The sequence below is a fragment of the Carcharhinus amblyrhynchos genome, chromosome 20 (genome assembly GCF_965287045.1).
Source record: "Carcharhinus amblyrhynchos chromosome 20, sCarAmb.v2.hapA, whole genome shotgun sequence".
NCBI lineage: Eukaryota > Metazoa > Chordata > Chondrichthyes > Carcharhiniformes > Carcharhinidae > Carcharhinus > Carcharhinus amblyrhynchos.
Genome location: NC_137343.1, coordinates 3,943,951 through 3,965,539, shown reverse-complemented (window position 1 = coordinate 3,965,539; position 21,589 = coordinate 3,943,951). Strand labels below are relative to the sequence as shown.

The 21,589-nt window shown below is 48.1% G+C and overlaps 1 protein-coding gene across 1 annotated transcript in view; it reads right to left on the bottom strand.

Annotated features, from left to right (window-relative positions):
• The window catches only part of mmp17a (matrix metallopeptidase 17a), a 107,958-nt gene that overhangs the window by 19,921 nt on the left and 66,448 nt on the right, over positions 1 to 21,589 (bottom strand). The window contains exons 4-7 of the mRNA XM_080207987.1: positions 16,033 to 16,316; positions 10,635 to 10,811; positions 6,463 to 6,562; positions 2,949 to 3,031 (exon numbers count right to left, since the gene is read on the bottom strand). Of these exons, the coding sequence (XP_080064113.1) occupies positions 2,949 to 3,031; positions 6,463 to 6,562; positions 10,635 to 10,811; positions 16,033 to 16,316 (644 nt within the window). The remainder of the gene's footprint in view (positions 1 to 2,948; positions 3,032 to 6,462; positions 6,563 to 10,634; positions 10,812 to 16,032; positions 16,317 to 21,589) is intronic.

The window sequence follows — 21,589 nt, the reverse complement described above, 5'->3', positions numbered from 1 at the left end:
CAAGGCATAGCTACGTTCCACCTGCAAATTGTGTGATTCAATGTGTTCGTAACGAGTCCAGACATGATTGGATATCACAGTGGGAGACGGCATCGAACAATGCAAGACAGAAATAACTTCCTCCCCATCACTGCCACCAACTGTTCCTGTAATGATTCCAAAGCCTTTGCCTCCACATATCTCTACATGCTGATACACTGTGCAACTACGCTGCTCAGATTTGCCTTTTGTAAGTTGGAACACATTCTCTTAATTCCCTTCACACAACTTGGCTGGCAGCAGACTTTAAAGTTACATCTTCTTGATCGGCTAAATTTGTACCAACTTTTTCCTGACAATCCAGAGTTTCTCCAGCGATTTTCATTATTCTGTCCTGCTGGCATCTCCTCAAAGAGGCACCTTCAGAGATCTCAATATATCTCTGCTCAGCGACAACCGGACAGGACACAGTGCTCCAGGTGAGAACTGACCACAACTGGACACAGTGCTCCAGGTGAGAACTGACCACAACTGGACACAGTGTTCCAGGTGAGAACTGACCAGAACTGGACACAGTGCTCCAGATGAGAACTGACCAGAACTGGACACAGTGCTCTAGGTGGGAACTGACCAGAACTGGACACAGTGCTCCAGGTGAGAACTGACCAGAACTGGACACAGTGCTCCAGGTGAGAACTGACCAGAACTGGACACAGTGCTCTAGGTGAGAACTGACCAGAGCTGGACACAGTGCTCTCGGTGAGAACTGACCAGAACTGGACACAGTGCTCCAGGTGAGAACTGACCAGAGCTGGACACAGTGCTCTCGGTGAGAACTGACCAGAACTGGACACAGTGCTCCAGGTGAGAACTGACCAGAACTGGACACAGTGCTCCAGGTGAGAACTGACCAGAACTGGACACAGTGCTCCAGGTGAGAACTGACCAGAACTGGACACAGTGCTCTAGGTGTGAACTGACCAGAACTGGACACAGTGCTCCAGGTGGGAACTGACCAGAACTGGACACAGTGCTCCAGGTGAGAACTGACCAGAACTGGACACAGTGCTCCAGGTGAGAACTGACCAGAGCTGGGCACAGTGCTCTCGGTGAGAACTGACCAGAGCTGGACACAGTGCTCCAGGTGAGAACTGACCAGAGCTGGACACAGTGCTCTCGGTGAGAACTGACCAGAGCTGGACACAGTGCTCTAGGTGAGAACTGACCAGAACTGGACACAGTGCTCCAGGTGGGAACTGACCAGAACTGGACACAGTGTTCCAGGTGGGAACTGACCAGAACTGGACACAGTGCTCCAGGTGGGAACTGACCAGAACTGGACACAGTGCTCCAGGTGAGAATGGACCAGAACTGGACACAGTGCTCCAGGTGAGAACTGACCACAACTGGACACAGTGCTCCAGGTGAGAACTGACCAGAACTGGGCACAGTGCTCCAGGTGAGAATGGACCAGAACTGGACACAGTGCTCCAGGTGAGAACTGACCAGAGCTGGACACAGTGCTCCAGGTGGGAACTGACCAGAACTGGACACAGTGCTCCAGGTGAGAACTGACCAGAGCTGGACACAGTGCTCCAGGTGTGAACTGACCAGAACTGGACACAGTGCTCCAGGTGAGAACTGACCAGAACTGGACACAGTGCTCCAGGTGAGAACTGACCAGAACTGGACACAGTGTTCCAGGTGGGAACTGACCAGAACTGGACACAGTGCTCCAGGTGAGAACTGACCAGAGCTGGACACAGTGCTCCAGGTGAGAACTGACCAGAACTGGGCACAGTGCTCCAGGTGAGAATGGACCAGAACTGGACACAGTGCTCCAGGTGGGAACTGACCAGAACTGGACACAGTGCTCCAGGTGAGAACTGACCAGAACTGGACACAGTGCTCCAGGTGAGAACTGACCAGAACTGGACACAGTGCTCCAGGTGTGAACTGACCACAACTGGGCACAGTGCTCTAGGTGAGAACTGACCACAACTGGGCACAGTGCTCTAGGTGAGAACTGACCACAACTGGACACAGTGCTCTAGGTGAGAACTGACCAGAACTGGACACAGTGCTCCAGGTGTGAACTGACCAGAACTGGACACAGTGCTCCAGGTGTGAACTGACCAGAACTGGACACAGTGCTCCAGGTGTGAACTGACCAGAACTGGGCACAGTGCTCCAGGTGTGAACTGACCACAACTGGGCACAGTGCTCTAGGTGAGAACTGACCACAACTGGACACAGTGCTCTAGGTGAGAACTGACCAGAACTGGACACAGTGCTCCAGGTGTGAACTGACCAGAACTGGACACAGTGCTCCAGGTGTGAACTGACCAGAACTGGACACAGTGCTCCAGGTGTGAACTGACCAGAACTGGGCACAGTGCTCCAGGTGTGAACTGACCACAACTGGACACAGTGCTCCAGGTGAGAACTGACCAGAACTGGACACAGTGCTCCAGGTGGGAACTGACCAGAACTGGACACAGTGCTCCAGGTGGGAACTGACCAGAACTGGGCACAGTGCTCCAGGTGTGAACTGACCAGAACTGGACACAGTGCTCCAGGTGGGAACTGACCAGAACTGGACACAGTGCTCCAGGTGAGAACTGACCCGAACTGGACACAGTGCTCCAGGTGAGAACTGACCCGAACTGGACACAGTGCTCCAGGTGTGAACTGACCAGAACTGGACAGAGTGCTCCAGGTGGGAACTGACCAGAACTGGACACAGTGCTCCAGGTGAGAACTGACCCGAACTGGACACAGTGCTGTGAGTGAATTTGGCCAGAAATAGATCGGGGTCGGGGGGGGGGGAAATATTAACTAGTATCCAAAAATAACTATAGGCAGGAGATGGAGAGGGGGCTTCAATACTCACAGCTTGCGGTAAGGTACAGTTTCTCTGCTCACTAACACAATCTCGCTGGAGATAGATAAATATAGAATATCCTTACCTTTGAAGAAGAATGCTTCTCCTCTGATCTGGGCCACAGCATCAAAGTTGGTATTGCATCTATCAGCAACGTCTGTTCTTGGTCTGCACGAGAAAGGAATCTGATCAGAGATATATCTTATCGGAATCATACACCATGCTGTCACTGTGCAGAACTCCACAACTGATTCACCTTACATTTACACAGGAGATACTGGCAACCACTCAGAAAATCAGGCAGTATCTGTCGTACGGGGTCTATCAATGTTAGGATTGCCCAAGTGTCCTTAGGAATTGAAAATTAACCTCTAGGACACTGTTCTGACCAAAAGGATTCAGAGGTTCTCGCTTTGTAGTACCAACCTTGAATCTTGCTGTAAAGACAAGAGTTGCTGAAACTTTTCATGTCAAACTCATCAGGACAAATGCAAGAATATCAAATTTCAAACAGTCCAAAGAATTTACACTACAGGCGAAAAGGGTGCTGATTGGTTGCCAGGTCTCCACTGGTTTTGAATTGCTGTGGTAGATAGATTTTTGAACAGTAAAGGAATTAAGGGTTATGGTGAGCGGGTGGGTAAGTGGAGCTGAGTCCATAAAAAGATCAGCCATGATGTTATTGAGTGAGGAAACAGGCTCAACGAGCCAAATGGCCTATTTCTGCTCCTAGTTCTTATGTTCTTCTGTTTGAACTTTGGCATTCTTGTGTTTGTCCTGGTGAGTGTGAGACAAGAAACTTCAACAACACGTCCCTCTTTTCAGGAATATTCAAAATCAGAGGCATTAACAAAAACCTTAAACACTTCTGCTGAGTAGAAACAATGTCCCTTTGATCATCCAATTAATTCAATGAAGAGCCTCGCTTGTCCCAAAACCGTAACATCCCTCCCGAGCGCACCGGACCGTCCCAAAGTCCGTCCCTTGCCTGCTCCGATTCCCGGTCTGTGACGTTCTGCTCCCTGACTCTGTCATTCTTGTTCATTGCTGGATTTCAAGGCTCGGTTAAACTAACAAGTGAGAAACCACCACAGATCACAGAATCATAGAATCCCTGCTGTCCAGAAGGAGGCCATTCGCCCCATCGCGTCGGCACTGACTCTCCAACAGAACACCCCACCGAAGTCCAAGCCCCATGACCACAATACTTACCCTGCTAATCCCCCTAACATACATATCCTGGGACACTAAGGGGCAATTTAATATGGCCGATCCACCTTGCGCACCTTTAGACTGTGGGAGGAAACCGGAGCACTCAGAAGAAAGCCACGCGAACACGGGAAGGATTTGCAAACTCCAGACATGTTTTACTTAATGGGTATAAATCAAAACAAAGTGCTTATACATGAAACAAAGGGCGCTGTTATAAATGGCTACTCTTGTGACAGCGTCTTCCAAACCGTCCACCATCTGGAGTAACAAGGGCAGCAGATAGATAGGAACACCACCTCCTGGAACTTCCCCTTCAAGCCACGCACCATCGTAAATATATCGCCGTTCCTTCACTGTCGCTGGGTCAAAATCCTGGAACTCCCTTCCTAACAGCACGGTGGGTGTACCTACACCATAAAGTCTGCAACAGTTGAAGGTGGCAGCTCACCACCAGCTTCTCAAGGGGCAATTAGGGATGGGTAATAAACGCTGGCCCAGCCTGCAACGCCCACATCCTGTAGAATCCATGAAAAAAAATGTGCAGTGTTGATTTTTGGCACACGTTACACACAGAATCGCTGACGCTTTGCTACTTCTGTAATTAGTTGGATTCGCTCGAGTGGGGCCATTGAGCAAAAAACACTTTGGGATTGGTAAAGTCAGTACACAGGAAGTACCTGAGGAAGGAACACTCTGTTCAGTTCAAACCTCAGTGTCCCAGCAGTAATCATCCCAGCTTCCAAACATCTGACAGTAAAAGAGAGAGAGTCTTTCCACTCAGCTGTTTATCCAGGCAGAGTGAAAGAGTGACTGGGGAATCGGGAGCATTCCCGTTCCACCGACAGCCACAAATCCCGAGTCAATGTTCCATGGCTGCTGATCCCTCTGAGTGTCGAGGAAGAGCAGGGCTAATGTTTCGAGTCAGGGTGGTGGTCATCTTGACTCCAAACTTTGGCCCTAATCTCTCTCCAGAGGCATCGTCAGACCTGCTGAGATCTTCCAGAAGACATAGGAGCCATTCGGCCCATCGAGTCTGCTCCATCATTCAATCATAGCTGATATTTTTCTCATCCCCATTCTCCTGCCTTTTCCCCATAACCCCTGACCCCCTTATTAATCGAGAACCTATCTATCTCTGTCTTAATGACGCTCAATGACTCGGCCTCCACAGCCTTCTGCGGCAAAGAGTTCCACAGATTCACTACTCTCTGGCTGAAGAAATTCCTCCTCATCTCATTTTTTAAGGATTGTCCCTTCACTCTGAGGTTGTGCCCTCTGGTTTAAGTCTCACTCACTATGGGAAATATCCTCTCCACCTCCACTCTATCCAGGCCTCTCAGTATTCGGTATCTCCCATCATTTTCTGTTTTTGTTTCAGATTCCAGGATCCGCGGTATTTTTCTGTTACCTCTGAGCGTCACGCTGGCTTCATAGCTTCTCTCAACTTGTGGGACAATTAGCTATAAGTTTCTAAGTTTTTATTAATTAGTCACAAGTAGGCTTACATTAACACTGCAATGAAGTTACTGTGAAAATCTCCTAGTCGCCACACTCTGGTGCCTGTTTGGGTACACTGAGGGAGAATTTAGCACAGTCGATGCACCCTAACCAGCACGTCTTTCGGACTGTGGGAGGAAATCGGAGCACCCGGGGGAAACCCACACAGACATGGGGAGAACGTGCAAACTCAACACAGACAGCGACCCAAACTGAGAATCAAACCCGAGTCCCTGGCGCTGTGAGGCAGCAGCGCTAACCACTGATTTTGATTTCAAAAGAGAAAACACTGGAAAATCTCAGCAGGTCTGGCAGTGTCTGTAAGGAGAGAAAAGAGCTGATGCTTTGAATTCAGACGACTCTCTGTCAAAGCTTTGTCAGGACTCGAAATGTCAGCTCTTTTCTCTCCTTACAGATGCTGCCAGACCCTGCTGAGATTTTCCAGCATTTTCTGTTTTGGTTTCAGATTCCAGCATCCACAGTAATTTGCTTTTATCCGCTGATATTGATTTGATTTGATTTATTATTGCCACCTGTATTTGTACACAGTAAAAAGTATTGTTTCTTGCGTGTTATGCAGACAAAACATACCATTCATAGAGAAGGAAAGGAGAGAGAGTGCAGAATGCAGTGTTACAGCCATAGCTAGGGTGTAGAATAAAGTTTTAGAAGCATAGAATGGGAGTAAAAGATAGGATTAGAAGGTGTGCTGGGCACAGCTTGGAAGCAGAGGCCTCACTCCAACGCCACTGTCCCACTGTGCAGTACAAGAAGGGAGGTGTGGGGAGGGGTGCGGGGTTGGGGGGAGTGGGGAGTTTAGAAAATGATTGATTAAACTGTCACCGCCCCCCCTACCCCCCCCACCCACCCCTCCCAGCCCCTGTACTCACTCAGCTGTCGGCCGCTTTGCTGGAGGCTCCGGGAGTACGGGGTGGGCTGATGAATTGTCCCCTCGGGGTTGGCTGGTGGGGAACAGTAACTCTCTGACACCTCAACATAGAGAGGAAGAGAAAGGAACACCGTAAAAAAACACACACACACACACACACACACACACACACACGCAGAGGCCACCTCTATCCTGACTAAAACCGAATTAGATAAAAAGTGAATCGAGTTTGAAAGTATGGTCACGTAAAGTCTCTTCTAATTTCATCCCCTTTGGTACAGCTCGGTTAATTTGAATGGTTTAGAGTAATCAGCAACTTGCAAGAATCCACAAATTGTTCAGTCCTCCTGCAAAGACAGTTGGTTTCTCATTTAGATCTGAGCAATTTCCTTCTTTCCACATACGTATTAAATCAATGAGTGACATTTCTAATTAGCAATATTTTTTCCAGTTCACCAAACAACCCATTTACTCTTTTATGTCCAGGGAATTTACTACAGCTCTCTGTATCAGCTTGTAGCGTGTCAAAGCGAACATCAGAGAGCCGCAGTAAGATTGAGGGTGGGTGAAATGGTCTCACGCACGGCTTCTGCCGTTCTTTAGAGAATACTACAACCCTCTGTCACCCAGAACGTCACCTGTGACTGTATCTGGGGCAGCTAGCACGTCCTGGGTTCAAATCTCACTCCTGGGGCCTCTGTAGAAAATTGGTTTGACAGTTCAACCCCTTGAACTGAGGCCATTTTCAGAGTCATCGTTGTGGCTCTGGAGTCACATGTAACATAGAAACTAGAAGCAGGAGTAGGCCATTTGGCCCTTCGAGCCTGCTCCATCATTTATTTTGATCATGGCTCATTATCAAATTCAACATCCTGATCCCCTCTTCCCGTCATATTCCTTGATCCCTAAGAGTGGTATCTAATTTCTTGAAAAAACCTAGAAAGGCCATGTAAGAATGGCTGATTTCCTTCCCTAAAGAACATTAGTGAACCAAAATGGGATTTTCTGACAATCAACAATGGTTCCACAGTCATTGGTAGATTCTTAATTCCAGATATTTTTTATTATTGAAATCAAATTCCATCATCTACCATGCCAGGATTTGAACCCTGGTCCACAGAGCATTAGCTGAGTTTCTGGATTACTAGTCCAGTGACAATGCCACTGTGCCGTTACTTCCCCAGTCAGAGGGTCAGTACTGAGATGCTGTGGTTACTATCTGAAGAACAGAAGGACACCCCAGAGTCCAGGCCAACATTTATCTCTTATCATTGAAACAGATGAACTGTTCCCATCTCTTTTGCTCCTTGCGTGAGCTTCCTATGTAAAATCTGTCGGTTAAACTGGCCAGTTCCTACATTTCAGAAAAACATATTCAATGACTGGGGCCATCCTGTGGATGTATGAGGGATTTTGTATGTAATACACACATTTTCCAATATTTATACCGCATCCTCAGGGATAATGGCCAATAATGTGGTCCATCGATCAGACTTGAAATGGAGTTGCTGCTATGTTGGCAATTGGATCATCTGATCCACGCACAGCAAGATCCCACAAACAGCCAGGCAGATAAATGAAAAGTGATTCTACCTCTGCTGACATTGGTTCATAGGGGAGGCTTAGAGTAAGCTATACCCCGCTGACCTTCCACAAGACGGCGCCACTGGGGTCTATTGTAATCGCCCTAGGGGCTGGTCTGACACCCCATCTGTAAAGCAGCACCCCTGACACTGCAGCACTCCCTCACTGGGAATAGCGACCCCCAGGTCATGTGCAAAGTCTGAGGAGTGACTTCCATTTGGGATAATCTGTTACCCAACAGTTAGAAGCTGTTTCTAACCATTTCGTCCACCTTCAGGGGGTTGAGGGGGAATAAGAGGACTGGATAGCTTCGAACATTTTGAAGATCTTCAGTTGGTCAGTGGAACCTGAGGCTCAGGAAATTTAATGTGAAAATGCTTTTGATTTAATTAATTCACAGGTTTGCTCTAATTACCCTTGAGGAATTGGTGTCAAATTTCTTTCTACCAATCCAGTGCTGCATGAGCATTTGGTCCAATTAAATATTGGGAAGACTGAAGCCACCGGGTGGGATTTGGATGGTTGGAGTTTGGGACTCCCCCCACCCCGTGCGGGGTGTTTTGCGTGGCAGAAGTGGCCTGCTATTGACCGGTGGCAGGATCTTCCGATTCTGCTGCTGTTGATGGGGTTTTCCCATTGTTTGCCCCCTGTGCCACCAGGGTACCACTGCTGACCCATCGGCAAGACCAGGAGATCCCATCAACAGGGGCGACTGGAAAGTTTTACCCATTGCCTTGAGTCCCCACTACAAATCTGCTCCCTTGCCGCTGCTTCTCCCCTCTCCCTTGTACCTGCTCAAGCAGGTTTTTCACAAGCTTTGGAATTCACACCACTCTGCCTCACTTTCCTCATTTAGGATGTTCCTTTAAACCTACCTCTGTGACCCAGTTTTGACCTTCTGCCTTACTATTTTCTTGTGTGGTTCTTTCCCATATTTGTTTTGATACATCTGTGGGACACTTCATTATATTAAAGTAAGAATGATCTGGCGCTGTGGGTTAATGTCACTGTCTCTGAGCCAGAAGCTTCGAGTCCCATCTTGGACTTGTTGGCCAAGGAAGGCGGGATCATGCACCAATCAGATTGAGTGTCAGCCTGCAAAATCCTTGCAACACGTCAATGGCTGGTGGTAAGAGTGAGAGAGACTCTTAGTCAGCCACACTTGTTGTGGAGTGACGCCCCTCAAGCTATAGATCTCTAGTGACAGACTAGCGATCTGTTCCTGGAATAACTAGCCATTAACAGGTGATGCATTTCCTTACTGCATTACGAGGAGTGAGAAGAGATATAAGAAAATAAATACAAGATAGCTTGTGGTCCATGGGGGGAGGCACTGGGGTGTGTGGGCCTCTCCCAGTCTCTCCCCATTGCAGCCTAACACCCCTCTCCCTCCACCCCCTCTCGCCAGCCTGCCCAATCTGTTGATCGCTGGAGACAATGAGCCGGATTTTCCAGCTGCCCCAAAACCGCCCGAGGTCAACAGGTCTTTCCATGGTCCATCCCGCTCACCCCGTCCTCCCCACCCACTACGATTCCTGTGGCAGACGGAATGGGAAAATCCATCCCCGTGGGTTTCACAAGGCCTGACTCTCTTCAATGACTATGTCTTATTAGCAACAATGACACGAATCACACCAGCTTTGGTCTTGCTCAGTCCAAAGAACCTCAAACCTCCCCGGCCTAGCTTCTGACTGGCCTGGGTGGTTTGACTTTCCTCGCGAATTCAAGTCTTCGGTTAAAACATGACTGGCGCTGCACACGATTACGGGAACCTGAGCTGTGACCAGAATCTTTCAGCGGAAGGTGACGCTGATGAATGTGGAGCCAACTTCCCGTCACCATTCATCTTGGCTCAAAGCACAATATGGGGATGTTTAAATCCAAGCTTTTAGTATGAGAGGCCGTCACAAGTAATATATTCCTGTTGGACAGATGTGAAGGTTGTTCACAACAAGAACACAGCTGGAAGTCAAACACATCCTTCCAGACAGTTTGCATTTTATTAAATTCTCGCACTGATTGATTGGCATAGAGAAAGCATAAATCTTCTCGCATAAAGAGCTCAGCTGGTCAAGTACATTGGGTTCAGACTCATCATTAAATAAATGGAAATAGTGACAGCAAGAGAATGTTGTCGAGGTGATTTTTAGTTGGAATAATAGACTGTTTTTCTATTACTGAGCTAGCTTTCCTGCACATAGTCCGGGGTAACTGAAACTGGGAACGCAGGAATTACCAGAGAAGGAAAGGCCAAGTTCCCTTGTGGTCACCTCGCCCTACCCTAATAGTCACATGACACAATGTTATTGACCAATCCCAGTGATCAATCCCTAATGAATGTACAACAGACCCAAGGATGAGGTGAGGGGAACTGTCACTGGGGGAGAACTTCGAGAACCGTGGGTCCAAAGCCACCTTATCCCGAGTGCACTCCGCCCACTCCACGTCAGGTCTCAAGTTATTCAGCCCTCGATGCCAAAAGGTGACTTCTCAAAGAATTTAAAATAATTTGCATTTGAATGAATCAACCCTCTGTGTTTGCATCGAATCCCGTATACAAAAATGGAAAAAAGAGGATAGAGTCCGAACCGTATATCTGCCAGATTCTCAACTGGTCATCATAAGGCAAGTGATACTGGAGAGGGTCACCCACAGGTCCCTGATAGTAAGGTCTCATTATGGATTCATTGATCGAGGAGTGCGACAGTCCAATGGCATGGCCGAATTCATGGACAGCCACGGCAAACAGGTCCATCTCCAGAGGATCTGCAAAAATAAAGAGACACCTTCTCAAACTGGCTGATAGATCACCCATCATTCTCATCCATCTTTTCAAATCCCTCCATCCTTCTCTACCTCTGTAAATTGCCCCACAACAATTACCCCAACCCTACACCCGCCTACTACAACTCCCCACACATCCCCCAACACCCCCGCCATCTCTACCCCCATAACCCCCCACCCCCATACATCCCCAACCCCCATATCCCCGACCCCCAACCCCCCGCCCCTATACGCCCTTCCCCACTGGAAAGAGTTTCTTTTTCTATTCTCTCATTTTTTTTCAAATTCTCAAACACTTCAGCCTTTAGAATTTTACTAACATTCTTTTGAATTTCATAGAACAGAATCACAGAATCTACAGTGCAGAAGGAGGCCACTTGGCCCATCTACTCTACACTGACCACATTCCCAGTCAGGCCCTATTCCCGTAACCCCATGCATTTACCCTGCTAACCTCCCTGACACTAAGGGGAAATTTAACATGGCCAATCAACCTCATCCGCAGATCTTTGGAGTGTGGGAGGAAACCTGGAACCCACGAAGGCACGAGAAGAAGGTGCAAACTCCACACAGACAGTAAGCCAAGGCCAGAATTGAACCCGGGTCCCTGGAGCTTTGAGGCAGCACTGTGCCACCATGGTGCTCCATACTGCTTTCCCCCCAAATCCAACATCCTTACTAAGGTGCCGTGCCCAGAACCCTACACCCCGGTTCTCCGATGTGATCCAAGCAGGACTTTTGTATGGTTACTGTAACACTTCCTTCACTTCATACACTCCTGCTCTCTTCTTACGGTGGCTAACATTCCCATTAGGCTTTTTTCTGATTACGTTGAGGAACCTCACAGCCTCCTGAAACCTGGGATAAACATCGCAAAGAGGGCAGCGTCAAGGCCAGAGGCTGAGCCCATTTTAACTCAATGGCCCCCACCCTGAATGCCCTATTCGCACCAACCTCCCCGACATGTTTCTCCACAAGCTAGCTATGACTGTAACACCATATTCTGCACTCTCTCCTTTCCTTCTCTATGAATGGTATGCTTTGTATAGCGCACAAGAAACAATACTGTATGTTCATAAATATGACAATAATAAATCAAATCAAATCAAATACAACCTTTTACAAAGTTGATAGATGTTAAACAGGCAAGCAGATGAACAAGCATCAATATAACTGACGTGTAAACTATTCTCCTATGTGTGGCATTAGGACATAAGAACATAAGAAATAGGAGCAGGAGTAGGCCATCTAGCCCTTCGAGCCTGCCCCACCATTCAATAAGATCATGGCTGATCTGTCGTGGCTCAGTTCCACATTCCCGCCCTCTCCCCATAACCCTTAATCCCTTCTCTTATCAAAAACCCATCAACCCGCATCTTAAAAATATTTAGCGAGGCAGCCTCCACCACTTCAACGAGCAGAGAATTCCAGAGATTCACCACCCTTTGAGTGAAGAAGTTCCTCCTCAACTCCGTTCTAAACCGCCTCCCCTTTATCTTGAGGCTGTGCCCCCTAGTCCTACTGTCCTTTCTGAGCGGGAAGATCCTCTCCACCTCTATCCTATCCATCCCATTCATCATCTTATACGTCTCAATGAGATCTCCCCTCATTCTTCTAAACTCTAACGAGTACAAGCCTAGTTTATTCAGCCTCTCCTCATAACTCAACCCCCTCAACTCCGGTATCAGCCTAGTAAACCTCCCCTGCACTCCCTCCAAGACCAAAATATCCTTGCGTAAGTACGGCGACCAAAACTGCACACAGTACTCCAGCTGCGGCCTCACCAATGCCCTATACAGCTGCAGCAAGACCTCCCTACTTTTATATTCAATCCCCCTCGCGATGAAGGCCAGCATCCCATTCGCCTTCCTGACCACCTGCTGCACCTGCAAGCTGGGTTTTTGCGACTCATGCACAAGGACCCCGAGGTCCCTCTGCACCGTCGCCTGCTGCAGTTTTTCGCCATGTAAGTGATAGTCCTTCCTACCATTATTACTACCAAAGTGGACCACCTCGCACTTGCCAACATTAAATTCCATTTGCCAGTTCCTGGCCCATTTGCCCAGCCTATCTAGATCCTTCTGCAGACTCTCCACACCCTCCGCACAATTTGTCGTTCCCCCAATCTTGGTGTCATCAGCAAATTTCGACACCCTGCACTCGGTTCCCTCCTCCAGATCACCTATATAAATGGTAAATAGCTGAGGCCCCAGCACTGACCCCTGGGGCACGCCACTAGTCACCAACCGCCAATCCGAATAGCACCCATTGACCCCCACTCTCTGCCTCCTATTTGACAACCAATCCTCTATCCACGCTAACACCCTACCCCCAACTCCATGTCCCGCGACCTTCTGCAATAACCTCTTGTGAGGTACCTTGTCAAACGCCTTCTGAAAATCAAGAAAGACCACATCCACCGGCTCTCCTCTATCCACCGCCCTAGACACATCCTCATAGAACTCCAGTAAATTTGTCAGACACGACTTCCCCTTAACGAAACCCTATTAAACATCTTATCTAAGTATGTTTGCTAGGTTTAAATGTCTCCTCTAGCCAGTGGCGAACAGAAGGGGTCGACGTGTGTTTAATGCGTTCCCTCATTTTGCTGACATTCCCTTCAAACAGAAGAGGCATCTGAGCAGATTCCCTCAGAGACTCCAAGAAAGGTCTCTCCTTTGTGTATCCGGCACTTATACAGTCAATGCATCAATGTGTTTCTTACAGCGAGATATTTCTGATAACTCGAACCATCAGCCGAAGGTTAGATCTGAAGAATTACTCGAGTACAGAGGCTACACCAACTGTACGTTCCATCAGAAGAATTAGTGGGGAAGAGGACTAGGAGAATTCCTTTTAAAACCCAGCGGGTTGTTGTGAGCTGCCTGAAAGGGAAGTGGAAGCAGATTGAATAATAACTTTCACAAGGAGATTGGATAAACGCATGAAGGGAAGTCAAAACCGCCAGAGTGTTGGGGCCTGAGTGAGAGAGTGGGACAAAATAGGTAGTTCTTTCAAAGGGCTGGCAGAGGCATGGTTGGCTGAATGGCCTCCTATGGTGCCGTATGATTATAAAACACGGGGGCAAATGTTTTTCTGCAACTTCCACGATACACTTCCTGTCTGTAGTGTGACAGTTATGAAAAAGACGTCAATGTGTTGCATTCAGAGGTTGCTGATATTCTCCTAGTGCACCCTGACAGGATTCAAACTCCTTCATTTGATTGCCAGATGTTGTTCCCAATAATGACTATCGATACCTCTTTGGGAACTAACAGTTGATGCCACCCTGTAATCAGTTGCTTCTTCACATGTAACTTTTCACAAAAATAATCACACTATCAACATTAAAAATATTAGACAGTGCTGTAGTGTAGTGACGATAGAATCCAAATCATACAATGACACATCGGAAGCAACTATACAAGGTGTCTTCTCACTCTCCCCCCCTGCACTCTTTCTCCAAAACGCTGTGGTTTCTTTCCCCTCAACTAATTCTCCAATTTTTCTTTGGAAGTTATTCTTGAATCTGCTTCTGCTGTCCTCTCAGGCAGTGAATTCCAAATCGCAGTAACTCACTCTGCCATGTAAGAAAATCTCAGCAGGTCTGACAAGCATCTGTGGAGAGGGAAACGTTCTGAGCCGGGATGACTCTTTGTCAGTGCTGGAGTCCGTAGAGAATGGGATGATATAAAGTGAGACTTTAAAGAATTTGAAAAGTGAAACAATGGAAGAAATTAAAATAAAATTAATATAATAGAACTAATTGAACTAATGGCATTGGGGTGAAGGTGTAGGGGAGAGTTGATGCTCTGAAGTTCTTGAACTCAATGTTAATTTAATGTAGGTTCTTTACCCAGAGGGTGGTGAGGGATTGGAATGCCCTGCCTGCTGCAGTTGTAAATGTGCCTAGTTTGGGGGCGTTTAAGAGATCCGTGGATAGGTTTATGGATGGAAAGGGATTGGTTTAGGTTAGAGGGTCATTGCTTTTTAATTGGTCGGCGCAACATCGTGGGCCGAAGGGCCTGTTCTGCGCTGTAATGTTCTATGTTCTATGTTCTAAGTCCAGAAAGGTGTGAAGTCGCCAATCAAAAGGTCAAATGCTGTCCTGAGTTCGGTTCTCTCTCCACAGATGCTGTGGGGGCTGCTGGGATTTTCCGGTATTTTCTATTTTCGTTTCAGATTCCTGCACCCAGAATAATTTAAGTTTATTTTAGTGCCGTGTATGAAAGTGTTTCCCTCCCAGAACCTCTTGTTCTTTTGCTGACCAACACCTCTGCTTACCAACATCCACCACTGGGGGCAGCTTCTCCTTCCTGACTCTAGCAAATCCAGTCACGATGGATTGGTCTATCAAATCACGCCTTAACTTTCTCATCTCTAAGGAGAATAGTACTGACCCTCTGACAGTGCGGCACTCCCTCAGTACTGACCCTCTGACAGTGCGGCACTCCCTCAGTACTGACCCTCTGACAGTGCGGCACTCCCTCAGCACTGACCCTCTGACAGTGCGGCACTCCCTCAGTACTGACCCTCTGACAGTGCGGCACTCCCTCAGCACTGACCCTCTGACAGTGCGGCACTCCCTCAGCACTGATCCTCTGACAGTGCGGCACTCCCTCAGCACTGACCCTCTGACAGTGCGGCACTCCCTCAGCACTGACCCTCTGACAGTGCGGCACTCCCTCAGCACTGACCCTCTGACAGTGCGGCACTCCCTCAGCACTGACCCTCTGACAGTGCGGCACTCCCTCAGTACTGACCCTCTGACAGTGCGGCACTCCCTCAGCACTGACCCTCTGACAGTGCGGCACTCCCTCAGCACTGACCCTCTGACAGTGCGGCACTCCCTCAGCACTGACCCTCTGACAGTGCGGCACTCCCTCAGCACTGATCCTCCGACAGTGCGGCACTCCCTCAGCACTGACCCTCTGACAGTGCGGCACTCCCTCAGCACTGACCCTCTGACAGTGCGGCACTCCCTCAGCACTGACCCTCTGACAGTGCGGCACTCCCTCAGCACTGACCCTCGGACGGAGCGACCCTGACCCTCAGTGCTAGCAGTGAATATATGAGACTGAATTTCAAGCTTAGCTCCCTGGTGCGGGGCTTGTTCCTCTCTGACCGGGAGGTGAGAGAGTGTTCCCCACGGAGCCTGGTGCTGACATTCCCTTGTCCCACTGGCTGTAATCACTGGAAATACCTGAAGATCGGAACGTCCAGGCCTCATCATCATCAAAGTGGACATCTCCTGCGTTTGGACTGTCTCCGGGGAAGAAGGCGTGAGCGACCGCACCCCCCGGCCCGTCGAAGGGGTAATGGTCTTTGTGGTGTGATTTTGGGAAGTCGATCAGGATATCCGCGTTATCCCCCGCCACCTCATGGAAGTTGAGCGGCGCGATGTCACTCCAAACCTTCAGGGCGTAGTACATGAGGGCACGGATAGTGTCGTGACCCAGGCGAGAGGCCTTAGGAAATGTTCTGACTCTGAGGATGAAAAAGACAAGCTTCAAGTCTCGACCTCATTATTGCTAATTAGTGACAAAAGCGCTCTGAATCATTTGTCCACATTAACAGAGACAAGCGTGATAATTTGCTCTTTTAAGCCTCAGCTGAAAAGTGATAATGCTTTTAGCAACTGACATTTGCATTAAGATTAAAATGTCAATAACTTACTCCTGGGCTGCTTTGTCAGAAAGCAGGCGTACCAACACTACTGTTAATCACACTGTACAGCGACTGGTCCAAAATGATATTAACGCACAGCATTTTTCTTAAAGAGTCAACCATGGCTTCTTGTTCCAATTTGTCTCCCTGAGGGGAAAGAATTAACAGGAACCTGAGGAGTAACTTTCTTTCCACAGAGGGTGGTACGTGTGTGGAATGAGCTGTCGGAGGGAGTGGTTGAGGCGGAGACAACATTTAAAAGGCATTTGGACAGACACATGGATAGGAAAGGTTTAGAGGGATAATGGGCCAAATGCGGACAAATGGGATTAGCTTAGATGGGGCTCTTGGTCAACATGGACCAGTTTAGGCCAAAGGACCTGCCTCAGTTCCGTAGATTCTATAATTCTATGAGTAAGGAAGCTCTGAGAGGGCAAAGAGGAGATTTATCTGAGTTGGGCTCTTCTGTTATGTGGAGAGACTAGGATCATTCTTCTTAGAGTGGAGATGGTTAAGGGGAGATTCAACAGAGATGTTCAAAACTGTGGGGGGTTTCGATGGCGTAAATAAGGAGAAGTTATTTCCACTGTTGGGAGGGTCAGTAACCAGAGGGACACAGATTGAGGCAAATGAGGAAAGGACCCAGAGGGGGCAGATGAGGAGAATGTTTATGATGCCGTTGTGATCTGGAAGGCGCTGCTTGAATGGGAGGTGGAAGCAGATTCAACAGGAACTTTCAAAATGGAATAGGATAAATACGGAAAAAGGATCAGTTTGCGGGGCTATGGGGGAAAGAGCAGGGAGTGGGACAAACTGGATAACTCTTCCCAAGAGCTGGCCCAACCATGATGGGCTGAATGGTCTCATTCAAAGTGCTGGCCATGGTGGGCTGATTGGGCTCTTTTGAAGAGCTGGCAGGATAAGGGTGGGCTGAATGGGCTCTTTCTGTGCTATATGCTTCTCACTAAACAAAAGAAACATTTGGGATTGGAAGTTTGGGAGTCTTATCCGTCTCTGGATGTAGAATTAGCCGCTTTCAGTCAGGGAAATGGCTGAGGTTTTGTGTTTGGTGCTGACAGTGTGGTGTGCGGAGCTGGGGTGATTCTCACTCTTGCTGTCAGTGTAAATGAATCGAGAGAGGCACATGTCTGGGCACCAGGTGAGGAGCGATTGTGTTTAGCTGTGAATGCTCTCTCTCTCTATCTCTCTCCGTCTTTCTCAGTGAATCTGTGCATCAGTCCCTGCCTGGGAGAACATGCAGAAAATCACAGAATTGTTTCAGCACAGGAGAAGTCCATTCAGCCCATCATATCTGTGCTAGCTCCCTGAAGGTCAAGTCGCTGAATGCCATTTCTATTGCGCTCTGCTACACTTTGTCCCTTCTGGTGTTTGTCTAATTCCCTTTCAGAACCTGCCTCCTCCCCCTACTCATTCCGGACTCGAACCACTGACTCGCAATGCCTTTGGCATTTTTGGCATTTACCGGTTGTGTGAAGGTTGTATAGAGAACCGGTGGATAAAACTCCAGGGGGTTCCCAGCCCTCCAGGATATGTTGGCTATTCTGAGTCAAGAGCCAGGAGGCAGAAATATTTCTCTTTACGTTTCCTTTAACTGAGCTCCTTCATAATGAAAAGTTAAACAAGAAGAGGACATTTCTCTAATTGGGTAAGACTAGAGGGAAATACATTTCACCCAATCACGGAAACTTCCTCCTCTCATGGGGCCAGTTTGGGTCCAGTGGGCAGAAACATATCATAGAATCCTACAGTGCAAAAGGAAGCCATTCGGCCCATTGAGTCTACACCAACCACAATCCCACCCAGGCCCTATCTCCATAGTCCCACATATTTATCCTGCTAACCCCCCCGTCACTTAGGGGCAATTTAGCATCTTCAATCAACCTACCCCGTCACATCTTTCAGACTGTGGGAGGAAACTTGAGCACCTGGAGGAAACCCACACAGACACAGGGAGAATGTGTAAACTCCACACAGACAGTGACCCGAGGCTGGAATTGAACCCAGGATCCTGGCACTGTGAGACAGCAGTGCTAACTACTGTGCCACCCTATGGATTACAGCCAAACCATCAGGAAGCACAAAAAAATGTAGTGGAAAATTTGGAACACACTCTGTTAAGTCTGGGGCATCGACTGTGTCTGACTGACGGATAGATTTTTATTGGGTGAAGATACCAAGGGATAAGGAGCAAAGGTGGGGAAACAGATTGAATTACAGATCAAGCATTTTTTAAAATTCATTCATGGGACACGGGTTTCACTGGATGTCCAGCATCTATTGCCTACCCCTAGTCACACTTGGAGGGCAGTTGAGAGTCAATCACATAAGAACATAAGAAATAGGAGCAGGAGTAGGCCATCTAGCCCTTCGAGCCTGCCCCGCCATTCAATAAGATCATGGCTGATCTGTCGTGGCTCAGTTCCACTTTCCCGCCCTCTCCCCATAACCCTTAATCCCCTCTCTTATCAAGAACCCATCAACCCGCGTCTTAAAAATATTTAGCGAGGCAGCCTCCACCACTTCAACGGGCAGAGAATTCCAGAGATTCACCACCCTTTGAGTGAAGAAGTTCCTCCTCAACTCCGTTCTAAACCGCCCCCCCTTTATCTTGAGGCTGTGCCCCCTAGTCCTACTGTCTTTTTTGAGCGGGAAGAGTCTCTCCACCTCTATCCTATCCATCCCATTCATCATCTTATACGTCTCAATGAGATCTCCCCTCATTCTTCTAAACTCTAACGAGTACAAGCCTAGTTTATTCAGCCTCTCCTCATAGCTCAATCCCCTCAACTCCGGTATCAGCCTAGTAAACCTCCTCTGCACTCCCTCCAGGGCCAAAATATCCTTGCGCAGGTGCGGCGCCCAAAACTGCACACAGTACTCCAGCTGCGGCCTCACCAATGCCCTATACAGCTGCAGCAAGACCTCCCTACTTTTATATTCAATCCCCCTCGCTATGAAGGCCAGCATCCCATTCGCCTTCCTGACCACCTGCTGCACCTGCAAGCTGGGTTTTTGCGACTCATGCACAAGGACCCCGAGGTCCCTCTGCACCGTCGCCTGCTGCACTCTGGAGTCACATGTAGGCCAGACCAGGTAAGGACGGCAGATTTCCTTCCCTAAAAGGACATTAGTGAACCAGATGGGTTTTTCTGACAATCGACAATGGTTTCATGGTTATCAGTAGATTTTTAATTCCAGATATATTTTTATTGAATTCAAATTCCACCATCTGCCATGGTGGGTTCGAACCCAGGTCCCCAGAACATTAACTTAGTTTCTGGATTAATAGTCGAACAATAATACCACTAGGCCATCGCCTCCCCTGTGTTCTAATTGAATGGTGGTCAACAGGCCCAAGGGATTGAACTGCCTGCTGCCAAATAATGTGGGTTAAAACATGGTAGCACAGTGGTTAGCACTGCTGCTTCACAGCTCCAGGGACGTGGGTTTGATTCCTGGCTCGGGTCACTGTCTGTGTGGAGTTTGCACATTCTCCTCGTGTCTGCATGGGTTTCCTCCGGGTGCTCCGGTTTCCTTCAACAGTCCAAAGATGTGCGGGTTAGGTTGATTGGCCATGCTAAATTGCTTCTTAGTGTCCTGGGATGCGTAGGTTAGGGGGATTAGCGGGTAAAATATGTAGGGATGTGGGGGGTAGGGCCTGGGTGGGATAGTGATCAGTGCAGACTCGATGGGCCAAAGGGTCTCTTTCTGTACTGTAGGGTTCTATGACTCTATGAAAACCCAGGCTGGGATAAAAACTTGATTGCCTTTTTTCATTCCTTCTACAGAAGCCTCGGCTGTCAGTTACCTCTTTGACATTCATTAAAGGGTGTTGTTGTCTGATATTAAACCTGGAAGTTTAATCAGTAAAAGAACTGCAGCTAACAACAGGACAGTTCCTCGTTTGTTATGAGGCAGTCATTCATCAATATTTATTGCGGTGAAGATTGATGCATCTTGCTCTTCAGGGTGCTAGGGAATTGATCAAAGAATATCATAACTCAATACAGAAACCAGCACTCTGATCTCACACCCTATATTCAAGAAATGATCTCCTCGCTTTTGGGCTTTGTGAATATTCCCAAATTCTGCCAACAAGCAAATAAAACTCAGGATATATCAATGGCGGCTAAAACGTGCAGCAATGGGCTGTGCGAGTAGTTTCTTTAATTTCACCTTCTGTGCAGTCCAGATAAATTTTAAGTTTGTTTATTAGTGTCACAAGTAGGCTTACATTAACACTGCAATGAAGTTACTGTGAAAATCCTCTACATGCCACACTCCGGCGCCTGTTCAGGTACACTGAGGGAGAATTTAGAACAGCCAAAGCACCCTAACCAGTGCATACAAAGAACAAAGAAAATTACAGCACAGGAACAGGCTCTCTCGGCCCTCCAAGCCTGCACCGACCATATTACCCGACTGAACTAAAACTCCCTCCCCTCCATGGACCGTATCCCTCTATTCCCATCCTGTTCATGTATTTGTCAAAACTTAAATGTCATTATTGTATCTGTTTCCATTACCTTCACTGGCAGCGAGTTCCAGGCACCCACCGCCCTCCTTGTAAAAACCTTCCCTGTACATCTCCTTTAAACCTTACCCCTTGCATCTTAAACCCGTGCTCGCTAGTAATTGACTCTTCCACCCTGGGAAAAAGCTTCTGACTATCCACTCTGTCCATGCCCCTAGTAATCTTGTAAACTTCTATCAGGTTGGCCCTCAACCTCCCTTGTTCCAATGAGAACGTCTTTCCAACTGTGGGAAAAAAAAACCGGATGAAACCCACGCAGACATGGGGAGAACATGCAAATTCCGCACAGACAGTGACCCAAGCCAGAAATTGAACCCCGGGTCCCTGGTACTGTGAGGCAGCAGTGCTAACCACTGTGCTGCCCCAGATAAATCCAGCCTCCTCCTGTATGATAACCTTCTGAGCTCTCTGTGCCCCCCTAATTCATAAAATTCCTACAATGCAGAAGGAGGCCATTCGTCCCAACAAATCTGCACCAAATCTCTGACAAAGCATCCCACCCAGGCCCCATACCTATAACGCCATATATACTTTCCCC